Source organism: Vicia villosa, linkage group LG2 (genome assembly GCF_029867415.1).
Source record: "Vicia villosa cultivar HV-30 ecotype Madison, WI linkage group LG2, Vvil1.0, whole genome shotgun sequence".
NCBI classification, from domain to species: Eukaryota; Viridiplantae; Streptophyta; class Magnoliopsida; order Fabales; family Fabaceae; genus Vicia; species Vicia villosa.
In genome coordinates this window covers 101,357,358-101,370,392 of record NC_081181.1, presented here as the reverse complement: position 1 = coordinate 101,370,392, position 13,035 = coordinate 101,357,358, and the positions used below count along the sequence as shown (strand labels likewise).

Below are 13,035 nucleotides of genomic sequence, written 5' to 3'. Positions count from 1 at the left end.
TTTATTATTTTTTTTCTCACTTACATATTTTCTTGTCGTTTTTCATATCATTTTGAACACTCCCATGGTAATTATTATTGTTATTAATTACAACAATGTCACACTTGTTCTAATAATGACAATATCAATTCTAGAAAAAGAGACAAAGAATGTTAATACAGTTAAATATCTTTCGATTTAAACTAAATCTTAATAAGGACAACAAAAAGTCAAATCAGGATTTTAAATAACAATGTTTTGAACTTGTTATTTCTTATGATTAGACATGTGTTACCTTATACACACTATTTAATACTCCCTTTGTCCCATAATGAGTGACCCACTTGACCATTTCACACATATTAAGAAAAATGTATAAAAAAAAGAGAGAAAATCATATTTTTACTAGATTACCCCTTATCATATATTCGGAATGATGAAAGTCGTATCAATTAGAGGGTAGAGTTAGAAAAAGTAATTACTATTGTATTGGAAATTGAAATCGAACATTCATTCTGGGACAATTTTATTTTACAAATAGATCACTTATTGTGGGATAGAGGGAGTAGTTATTCGCCTATATCTCTCGCCTAACACTATTTATGTTCTTTTCCTATTTCGTAATTTTTTTGTGAGAGAAACTCTAGTTCTTACTTTGAGACGACATCATTCCGAAATTCACAAGGTGAAGTTTATATTATATCTACCTTACTTGAGATGCATATTCTCGATATTGAACTTCATTAAGAGTTTGAAAAACTCAACCCTCCATATACAATAGTAAACATTATCACCTAGTATTACACAAACATCCAAATTAATGATTTTTTTTGTCACCCATTGAATCTTGATGTTAATGTTTTATTATTGTTAGATTGAGTTACCACCGTAGTTGGAACTCTTATTCAACGAGTTTCAGTCTCATACCTCTCAAGGTAGTCTTTACTAGAGCTCTGTCTAATGGCTTAGTAAATGGATCAGCTAAATAATAGTTCAATCGTATATATGAGTGAAATCATTTATCTCACGAAAGAGTGTTTAAAGTCTATGTGCCTAGGCTTTCCATTGTACACTTTGTTTAATACTCTAGCTAGAATGACTTGACTATTGTAATTTATCAACACTTTTGAAACATTTTCGTTAGTCAATGGATCTTTCAACAGAAGGTCCCTTAACCATTCAGCTTCTTGACCAACAAAAGCAAGAGCTACAAACTCTAATTTCAAGGTTGAAAGAGTAATACATATTTGTTTCTTGCTCTTCCAAGAAATTGCACCTCCAGCTAGTGTAAATATTCACCCGGTTGTAGATTTATGATCTCCAACACTTGATATCCAACTTGCATTAGTATATCCTTATAGTATGATGTGGAGATAAGGAAGATCGAAGAAGCACAACTGGTTATTTATTTCAAGTATTTGGTTCCTTAATCTCATGGTGCTCGAGAAAGCAACCTGTGGTGACATTATCATCATGTGAGGCTGAATATATAGCATGATTCTATGCTACATGGCAAGAAATTTGAATCAGATCTGTGCTAGAAAAGATGGAGATCAAAATGAAGAAACCTATAGTGCTGCAGATTGACAATAAATCAGGCATGAATCTTGCAAGGAATCCAGTTCTATGTGGAAGGAATAAGCACATAGACGCTAGGTTTCATTTCCCAAGGAAGAAGGTAAATCGAGGTGAACTTGAAGTGAGACATTGCTCAAGTGAAGCACAATTGGCCGACATTTTAACCAAAGGGTTGAAGATCGAAAAATTCCTGAATTTGAGAAAGAAATTAAGAATAGTTCAGATAGACTATGATTAGTTTGTGTTCGACAACTTGAATTATAAGGGGGTATGTTGAGATATAATCCAAGTTAGTTACTTACTTAGAAAGTTATGTAGCTCGAGCTCAAGTTAGTTAGAGTTTGGAAGTCACATACTTGTATAAATACACATATTTGTAATTTATTTTTTTCAATTTTCTATAATATAGTTTCTCTCATTAATTCTTCTCATTCTCTATCTTTTTCTCTCCTCACTAAAAATGCCTCACGTACTAATAATAAAACTAAAGACCCTCCGCAGGGGGATGCCACATTAACTCATCTGGATTTCGTGAATTGATTTAAGCCAAAGACCTCCACAGTGGATGACCATGTGAACCCATCGCGCTCTCCATGAATTGATTTACGCCAAATACATCCTCAAGGGACGACCACGTGATCCATGACGGATCTTCGTAAAAAACCAAAGACTCAATAGGGGGCGACCACATGAACCCATCAAGCTCTCTGTGAATGGAGTAAAAAAGACCTCCACATGAGGCGGCCACGTGATCCTTGTGGGCTCTCCTTGATAACAACAAAGACCTCCAAAGGGGCATCCCTGTGAACCCATCAGGGCTCTCCGTGAATGAGTTTGAGCAAAAAACCCCAAAGAGGACAACCACGAGAACCCATCGGGTCCTCTGTAAAGGGGTCACAAGACCTCCAAAGATATATGTATGTCCCACTTAATAGGACGTCCAATCAAGATTTATTTAGGACGGAAAAATATTAAGACCAGGTTTGCAATCTTGGAGACTAAGTTCAAAACATTCATTGGTAAAATGCTAATACATTACTGATACCAAAAATCATTGATAAACAATGGAGACGAAAAGTTAACCATTCATTAAGTACAAAACATAAAGAATATTGCATTATGTATATAGGCGGCCAGGATGACATTATCCTTCAAGCGTTTCACTCCTTCGGGCCTCACGCTTGGGGGACTGTGTACATTGTGGAATATGACAATTTTTACATCCCAATGTCAGAGTCGGGTACACTATAAAATTCTATTTAAATCTCCAAGGGATCAAGATATATCTTACACGCCTTTATGAACATTTATCCTCGAGACACTAACGTGTCTAAACATTTTCATAAAGTCCATAATGGGCGAATATCCATAGTCATGACCATTCAATGGCATTCAATGCCTTTTACCACCCTTGTCCCATATCATGGTAATGGGGTCTCTATAAAAAGGAAGATAGGTCAAAATAAAAAAAGGATTGAGAGCAATAATGCAGGAAAGTCACTCACTGTAACTCTTTGTGGTTTTGACCGACTAGCATCGATACAATTATCAAATAATGTTCCTTGCATGAACAATTTATAAAGACAAAAATAAACCATTTACAAAGACAAAAATAAGAGAAGAAATATAAAAAGACAATATCTCAATGCACCCCATGGATCTCTTACACACCCTGCGAAATTCCAATTTTGCCCCCAACTTCCGTAGATGCACTTTCGAAAGCACCCTAATTTTGGAAAAGAATGTGTTTTCTTCCGTATGTACATGTACGGAAGCCAATGATTTCAGTTGAGGAAGCCTTCTGTAGATGCATCTACGGAACCTGGTGAAAAGAGAGTGTTCCGTAGATGCACTCTACGAAACGTCATGTTCATTTCATTCAAAAACCAAATTTTGGTTACAAAAATGTAAAATTAAAGACAATAGTAGGTAGACCAAAAACATATATCGTATAAATAATGTCGGTCATAATGTCGAATACATCATCAAAATAACATAAGTAACATACATACATCATCAAAGAAAATACAAACATAAAAATATACCACGGGTATCACTACTGTGTGTGTCGAACATCATCTTGATGCTCTCCACCACGGCCTCCACCTCCGCCTCTGCGTCCACCAAAGCCTCTCCTGGCTCTGCCTTTAGTGTCAAGTGCTCCACCAGTTCTGGCACGATTTCTACGGTATAGAAATGCCTCATGTACCAGCCTAAGCATAACATCCACCACACGCCTCTGCGCGGACCCCTCAGGGAATAAACCATCTGCAATGGCTCCCAGTCCCGTGTCATCTATCTCACGACACCGAGGAAGAAGATCGTGAGTATGGTCTAACTCATCCTGATGAGCCTGCAAAATCTCCTCGTGGACTGGTCTGGGCGGATCTCCAGGTGCAGCGGGCAGCATGTACGGGTGTGACACCCTATAGTACCAGGTGATGTACCCCTCGACACAGCTCCGGTCGCTATCTGCTCTCGTCGCCCGAGCCTCCTCAAGAACCATGTGATGCTCCCAGTCTGCAAAGACCTTATCTTACTGTCGACGGATCATGGTGATAGGAGCGGAGACTATAGAGTCGCGAGGTATCGTTTGTGCGTAGCCAAATTGACGCATGACGCGCTCCGAAAGATAACGTGCAAGGATGGTCGAGCTAGCGGCCAACCATCTAGAATACAATGCTATCTCATCAAAGGGAACCATCTCCCGGTGCTCAGTATAACAGTCATAATGTACGTCCTTGGCAGCAATGCGATCAAGTCCGCGCCTGTAAGGTAGAGGCTCCTGGTTCCCTCTACGAGGGCTGAATCTACTGGCACGCGGCATGAGCTCAGTGTAGGTTGGCACCTCTCCCCAGCCAATAATGTCTAGAAAGTATTGTAGTATCCAAGCTTTAAAAAAAATAGTTATTTTAATTTACTATCACAAATACATAATAAGTAGAAGGGGATAAGATTGTTACCACTAAAAGGGTACAACTGCCTGCCACCGTCCTTGCCTTCCACAAGCATTCCTCTCCTAGTATGTAGTAACTGTACGCCAGTACAGCCGCTCCCCAGTTATACTCATGGATACATGTTGTATCCGATAAGTACTTCAGGTAGACGGCGTCTCCGTACGACGAACTCGTGTCCACAAAGAGCTGAGTGCCTATCAAATAGGAAGTAACATCTCAGCGTCCGTTCTCTGTGTATATCCGCCTCGACCTCGTCGCCAGCAGCCTGATGTGCCACAAAAAGCTCAGTGTCATATAACCTCTGTAAGATGTGAAACCTCACATGCGCCCCGCGGGTCCTCTCCACCTCCTCAAGTGCGTCATCCGGATCACACCCCAGCTCAACAATCAGCATCTCCATCGCTTCCTCCTTCTCAGCCTACCGTGACCAAGGAGGGTACCCATGATAGGTAGATGTAGGAGGCATGCCACATCATCTAGAGTGATGGTAATCTCGCCGTGAGGAAGATAAAATGAGGAAGTCTCCGAATGCCATCTCTCTACAAATGCCATCAGCATCCATTATGTATTGCCGTGTAACCCACCAAATGCCATCAACATTCGCCGTGTATCGCCGTGTAACCTCTGCGAATCCCTATCTAGAACTTTTTTAAAAATAAACACGATTATTAATAAGCAAATTCAGAAATTGAAGAAAAAAAGTAATTAACAAAGAAAATTTACCTCTCCATCCCATATACGCCTAGCAGCATGATCGTCATACCCTGTCAAAAAGGATGCGTCTATAGGACCCCCAGGGTACCAGATAGGCTCTGGCACTGTCTCATCCTCGTGTGCCGCCGGAAGTGGCACAACAGATCCTGCATCGCCCGTCACTGGCACATGCACAAGAGTAGAAGTAGAAGAAGTGCCATGACGACGTCTGCGGGGGGTGGCATCTGTGAGGAACCCTCAACAACATCCCGGGGCCTCCGTGAAGTAGTAGTAGACGGAGAAGGTCCCTCAATTGGGATAGATGGAAAAGGCCCGGCTGGAGCGAGTGTATCAACAAGAATAGGCGTAAAGAGTCATTCAACTGGGATAGATGTATAAGGCTCGGATGGAGCGGGTGTATCAGGTCAACAGCTCCATCAGTCACCTTAGATATTACACGCGCTCGTTCACGCCGCACGAATGCGCGTTGTGCAGTCCTCCCATGTATATCTCTATTCAGACCGTGAGTCATAGTGTCTGCATTGTGATAACATCTACTTAGCTACTATGTATCTATATATAAACAATGGTTTATAAATAAACAAGACATTAAAAAAAATACTCTTTCCGTAAATGCATCTACAAAAGCACCTTAGTTTCAAAATGTATGGTGCTTCCGTAGATGCACCTACGGAATGCCCTAACTTTCATCTCTTCCGTAGGTGCATCTACGGAATGCACTGAAGCTCAGAAACGCAACAATGGCGTAACTGCATAATTCAGTCACCCAAAACCCCCATTTTTTTGCTTGATTGTCCAAAATAAACCACAAACAGCACCTAGATTGTCTCTAAACAATATCTCTAAACCTATCCAATCATTTCTACACCTAAATATCATATTCTAATTCGATTTCAAAATACTCTAAAATAAGTCAAAATGTCGAAAACTTACTGATTAAATAAAGATTTGAACTTGATGGAATGTGTTGATACTTGATGTTGACAATGTAGGCCGAACTCGGGAGAAAGAAATTTTAAGTTTGATATTAGGGGTTTGGCGCGAGTTATAACGTCAAACATTTCCATAGATGCATCTACGGAAAAGTTCCGCAAGTGCATCTACGGAATAAGACAACGTTAAACAATAAAAGGAGTGCTTTCGAAAGTGCCATTCACGGAAGCACAATAATATTTTGGTCAATTCAGTGGTGCGTAAGAAGGTCATGGGTGGGATGAAAAATTATCATATAAAAATCATGATAAAAGTTATTTGTAAGAAATAAAACTAAATAAAAAATTACAAAAACTAAAATATAAAATTGAACCAAAATATAATTTAGGGTAAATATTTACATAAAAATACCTTAATCCACAAGAAAAAAACAAAACCAAAAGAGGAGGGATTGTTTGAGCAAAGTTGAAATCAAAGTAAAGTCCATGGAAATGAAAATGGAAGTAGACACTGAAAACAGAGAAGAAGAGAAGGATCTATTCAAAGCAGCTGAAGAAGGAAATTCATCAATCTTCGAATCACTGTCCCCTCAATCACTCTCCAAATCACTCTCTCTAAGAAACGAAGACGCTCGCTCTCTTCTCCATGTCGCCGCTTCTTCTGGTCACTCCAAGGTTCCCTTTTCCCCTTCCTCAAAAGGGTCTCTTCCATTTTCATTCAATCTCATAAAAATTTAATCTTTTTTGTATTTGTATCAGAACCCTAAATTGGGGTTCTTAGTTAGGAAATTGAATGTTGTTATTTTCTATTTTGTGATTGTGGATGAGAATTTTTCAGGTGGTGAAGATATTGTTGTCTTCTGATGCATCGGCTGAGGTGATAAATTGTGGAGATGAAGAAGGGTGGGCACCGCTTCATTCTGCTGCCAGCATTGGGAATTTGGAGATAGTAGAGGCTTTGTTGAACAAAGGTCTATTTTTTATCTATTTTCTGAGATTTAGGGAATTTTTGGATTTAGGGTTTTAGAGGGGAGTATTCACATTTTTATTCCTCGGGTTTTCGGGATAGCGCGTGAAAACAACTTATAACTTATATGCCAACTTATAAGTTGAGAAAATAGAAGCAATTGTATGCAATCACAAGTGTCGGTGTTGGGCACAGACACACCTTCAATTTGAAGTGTTCAGTGTTATATAGGTCGAAAGGTTCATCAACCATCTTTACCGTTCTTATTTATCATTTTTGGTAGGAGCTGATGTTAACATAAAAAACAATGGAGGACGCACTGCCTTACACTATGCAGCCAGCAAAGGTCGGATGGAGATTGCTGAAAGACTCATCTCTCATAATGCCAAGCTTAATTTAAAGGACAAGGTTGCAGCATGGATTCATTTGATTTTGTTTGTTGACACTATGGTTTCAATTTCCCCGTTGTTCATTATAATCACATTATTAAAGTATGTATCCTGTAAATTGTGATATGATCAGGTTGGTTGCACTCCGTTGCATCGGGCAGCTAGCACTGGGAATTCTGAGTTGTGTGAATATTTGATTGAAGAAGGAGCAGATGTTGATGCTGTTGATAGAGCTGGTCAAACTCCTCTAATGAATGCCGTGGTTTGTTATAACAAAGAGGTATGCTCATTGGTGCAATGCTCAATTTAGAGGATATATAAATCATTTTTCTTATCATGTGTTTGTCGATTACATTGACGCCTAAGTTACACATGTCATTAATTGATCGCAAGTGTCTAAGCATCAATTTTTTTGACACTAAGCTCATGACATTAGAATATCTGAAATCACTATTTTACACAACCTCAACATTTCCTCATGAAAAGTTCAAACAAACAAGCTCTTAGAACTTTCAACTTAGAAGACTTGGACCAGTTCATCCCACTGTAATGGCCCCTTTCTGTGGTCCCAAATGCAGTTTTGCACCAATTTCGTCATTGTTGGTGCAGAACTACTCATCAGTCGGGTTGTGCACCCGCAAACACTGAAATTAGGGTCTTGGATCCACCATTGATTGTTGTGGTCTAAATATCTATCGTGTGTTCGGTTACAGGTAGCTCTCCTTCTTATAAGGCATGGAGCAGATGTGGACGTGGAGGACAAAGAAGGGTACACAGTGCTTGGTCGAGCCGCCGATGATTTTAGAGCAATATTAATTGATGCTGCCAAGACCATGATTGAGTGATCCAAGCAAAATATAATGAGAAAATTATATGTAATGCAATATAGAGCATTATTATGATGTAAAAGAAACAAGTTTTTTGCTCAACATCTGTTTTATTTGTCTGACCAGTTAGAGCATTGAATGTTCTGCATTTTCATTAACCAACCTTGCATTTGTCTCTTTTTAACAAGATTGGTGGTTGTTTATGACAAACACTTATGTTTATAGATGTACTCCCTCCGTTTTCATTCAAACAGTCCTGTTTGTTTCAAAATGAATTTCATTATATTTTTCTTTTTCAATGTAGTAATGATTTTTTTTCTCAATTATACCCTTTAATTATTGCTCTATACATGAATTTCAATCTGGTTAAATTAATAAGAGTGTAGTGTTTTATGACAATATTATTACGTTCTTCAATCTATGTGTAAAAATCTTAAACTGACATTATTTTTAAAACTGAGGGAGTATCTAACATTTCTTTTTCAATATGGGTCGCTAAGCTTGGTTTTGTCAAACTTAAGTTTGATTTGCTAAAATATTTAAAATCTAAGTTTTACTTGCACTCTGTCATAGGGTTATTTTTAGGTATGAGTTTGATATTTTCGAGAGTTTGATTAGTCAGTTTGTCTACTTAAAAATTCATTTTATTTGAACATTTATAAATAAGAAATTTATCTAATATTTAACTAACAAATTAAAAGACCAATGTGATTAAATTTTTTTTTATTGTAGTCTAATAGCAAAAATTTTTGTGATGTTGTTAATTTGAAATAACTTATGAAAACAATTTATAACATTGTTCATAAGAAATTTTCAACTTATTTTCATAAATTATTTAGAATTACTAAGTTCTATTTTTGAATTTTAATTTAAAATATAAAATATAATATAATTACAATAATAAAAAGTTATTCTTATTTATTTAAATATGTTGTTATCATATAAAAGACTTTGTCTAATCTTTTTTATCTAAATAGATTTATAAAATAGTTTACGTATTTATTATTCTCTCCGTCCCAAAATAAAAGTCTTTTAAATTGTTGCACATAGATTAAAAAAAATAATGATTGAATAATTAAATGTAATAATTTTATAAAATTATCCTTAATTACTATTGGTTGTCATAAAAATAAGTATGATGTAATAGCTTGAAAAGATAAGGGTAAAGTTAGTAAAAAATAATTAATGTTATATTGAAAACATAAAAAAACTCTTATTTTAAGATTAAAATTTTTTTAATTAAAAGGACTCTTATCTTATGACAGAAAAAATATTTAAAAATCAAAATTTAATTTGACTTAAATTTGTGTAGCTTATGTTAAAAGGCTCCTTACTTGTGTCTTCGTACTCGTACCACATCTTTTCTCTATAGTAGAAGAAATGCAAAATTAATTTGATTTTGAAAATTTTTTGGCTACCTCCCAACCTTCTAGCCCACCTCTGGTGAAAAACTCAAATTACCCCTGACTTCGGAAATGCATCTCCGAAATGCAAGAAAAAGGTGTTTTCGGAGATGCATATCCGAAAGCGCCTTTTTTTTTGAAAAAATTGTCTTATTTCGGAAGTTCATTTCCGAAAACAGCATTTCGGAAGTTCATTTCCGAAATACTGCGCATTTTGCAGATTAAGCAAAACAGCCCCCTCCCCCAAATCATTTACCCTAATCTTCTTCCAAACTCAACCCCAAAGACATTTTTCTGCAAAACACTTCCAAGCTACATCAAAGGCTCAATCTACTTGCTCTACTACATTCAAAAGTCCTCCAATCTATTCAATCGGTAAGCATTTTGATTTTAAGATCTATGATTAAAAATTATATTAGGGTGTTTACAAATAGCAAAAAATGTATTAGGTTAGGTTTGTACTGGTATTTAGGATGTTTAGAATGTGTAGACATAGGTTTGATTTAGGATTTTGGGGTCTGCCATTGGAGGTTGCAGAGAACTTCTGCGCAGGGGTGTTTCGGAAGTTCATTTCCGAAAACACCTCCATTCCCAGTTTCGGAAATGAACTTCCGAATTGTATCAAAAGTGCAATTTTTTTTAGTTTTTTTTGTTGTCTCGCATATTAATCGATTTCAATTGTTTTCAGGAACATGTCAGACAACGTAGCACACATCAGGCAGGGTAGAGAGACCCAGACTGCGTTGGCTAGACGCGAGCGGGCGGCGGCGCAGCTGGCGTCGACAGGTGGACAGGGGCAGGGGCGGGGACGACGTGTGCGAGTTCCCGTGGAGATGGACGAGGGTACGTTCACATCTGGATCGAGGAGTCGTCTGGCTGGGGTATCTTCTTCCCGCCAGCAAGAGGAGGAGGAGGTGGAAGTATCGGAGGTGGCAATATCATACCACGAGGCGGAGGGTGTATCGGATATTGACCCTCCACTCGGGGAGGAGGATGAGCAGGAGGAGGGCTACCCGGGAGGGCCCAGAGACACTTCCGTGCTGATATTCTACCGCGAGAACGTCGCTCGGCGGATCTGGGAGGGAGAAGTTTTTTTTTATAATTTGCCCGACTACATTATTTAACCGTTTATAATTTAGACGTTTATTCAATATTTTATTAACCGTCTATTTAACATACTTTTTTATTTGTTTTTTTGTAACAGGAGAGAGAGCCGTTGAAAATGGTGAACCATGCCCGAAAGATTTTCAGTCTGTTTAAACTGACTGCCGAGTGGTTTAACGACGCTGTGAGAGGTTCAGGGCTTAGTGGACAATGCATGACGGGGTACACCACCATCAGCCACGGCATGCAGGGGGCTTTTGTGGAGCGGTGGCACAAGGAGACGTCTTCTTTCCACTTGCCGGTTGGGGAGATGACGATCACCTTGCATGATGTCCAGTGTCTTCTCCACCTGTCGATCAGGGGGCCACTGTTGACCCACTCCCGGATGCTGAGGGTCGAAGCCACTGAGTGGATGGCGCTCTATTTGGGTATGGAGCCCGAAGTTGCTGACTTTGAGTGCGCCACGACATCTGGGCCTCATATCCGGTTCACCACATTGAGCCGCTACTTCGAGCACCATCTGGTGGCGGCGGCCGAGGCTGAGGATGCGGGTTACGAGCTATTTACACATTATCATCGTGGCTGCGCTCTCCGGTGCTGGTACATGCATGTGGTAGGCGCTGTGATCTTTGTGGACAAGAGTGCGAGGTACGTCGACGTCACCTACCTCCGCTACTTCATGGACTTGACCACCGTTCACCAGTGGAACTGGGGGGTAGCTACTCTGGCATACCTATACCAGAAGCTGAATGAGGCCTCCAACCGGAGGACGAGGCAGTTGACCGGATCCTGCACACTACTCACGGTACGTTTCATTTTAATTGTTCCGTATTTATTTATGTTTCGTATTTGTGTTTCGTATTTACTTATGTTTCGTATTTATTTATGTTTCAGAGTTGGATCATCTCTTACTTCTCCCGGATCCACGGCTTTCACATTGATCCTCAGTACGTTGACGCCATGCCCAGGGCCGCCAGATACGTTCTCCAAAGGGGGGAACAATGCGGTGGGACCATACCATGGGTACCTGGACCGCACGATGCACGATGACGTCACCTGGAGGCCGTTCAGCGACTACACTCAGGTTGTCCCCTTTGACATCATATCTCTATATTCTGGCTGGTTGGCATGCGGGACTACCATCATGGTCCGGTATCTCCCTGAGCGGTGCATGCGGCCGTTCGGATTTGTGCAGATGATACTCAGGTCACCCTTTGAGGCTGCTCCCGACACAGTGACCAGAGTGCAGCTCACTGCCATGTTTGAGGATTGGGAGCATCATGTGGTACCGGAGGAGTACCGTCGCATGTGGGTCACCCAGGACTGGCACAGTGTGGAGGGGTACGTCACATGGTTCTACCGGGTGTCTCATCCTCTGTTGACACCCGACGCTCCCGGCGCTCCTAGGCCAGCACACGAGGAGGTCCTGGAGAACCAGCAGGCCGAGGATGACCACGCCATTGATCTCCTGCCAATCTGCCAACTGATAGAGATGCTTGGGCAGGACGCGTTGGATCGAGGTGTCGTTCATCAGGGCGGTCCAGAGGCAGTCGCCGTGTTGGAGATGATCGTCACTGATGCGGGCCGTGCGGCGGCATACAGGCGGCAGAGGAGGGTCCAGAGTGAGAGGGTTAGGCATACCCAATAGTGGTCGGGTTTATTATTTGTTGTTTTCGGATTGTATCTTTCGTACACTATTATTATTTGGATTTGGATCAGATCGGTTTATATATATCACTTTTCTTATCATATTAGTATATTAGTATTTTCTGTTTATATATCGATTATTTTATTTGCCGTCTATCTTTAATTCCAAAATCATAAAAAAAAAACACAGTTTCTGCATAATTCGGAAGTTCATTTCCAAAACTCCCTAAAATCTGAAAAAAAAGGTGTTTTCGGAAGTTCATCTCCGAAAACACTCCCCATTTGGTGTTTTCGGAGATGAACTTCCGAAGTCTGAGAAAATTTTAAAAAAAAAAAAAACTTCGGAAGTTCATTTCCGAAGCAGGGGTAAACTGGGTTTTTCGTTGGGGGTGACCCCCATAGGGAGGTGGGTAAAGAAAAAACCTTGATTTTTTTATCTAATTAAATCTTATATGGGAGAACTTTAAATTTTTTTTAATTAAATCTTATATTGTCACCCCTTCTTCTTGTGTCTCTATACCATTTTTGTTTCTTCTAT

The 13,035-nt window shown here is 39.6% G+C and overlaps 1 protein-coding gene across 1 annotated transcript; it reads left to right on the top strand.

The window, feature by feature from the left end:
- The first annotated feature begins 6,585 nt into the window (after positions 1–6,585).
- LOC131646532 (uncharacterized) lies at positions 6,586–8,594 on the top strand. The gene is made up of 5 exons (XM_058916552.1): positions 6,586–6,835; positions 6,999–7,131; positions 7,411–7,535; positions 7,650–7,796; positions 8,230–8,594. The coding sequence occupies exons 1-5, from the start codon at positions 6,647–6,649 to the stop codon at positions 8,359–8,361; spliced, it is 726 nt and encodes a 241-aa protein (XP_058772535.1). The 5' UTR covers positions 6,586–6,646; the 3' UTR covers positions 8,362–8,594.
- The last annotated feature ends 4,441 nt before the right edge of the window (positions 8,595–13,035 follow it).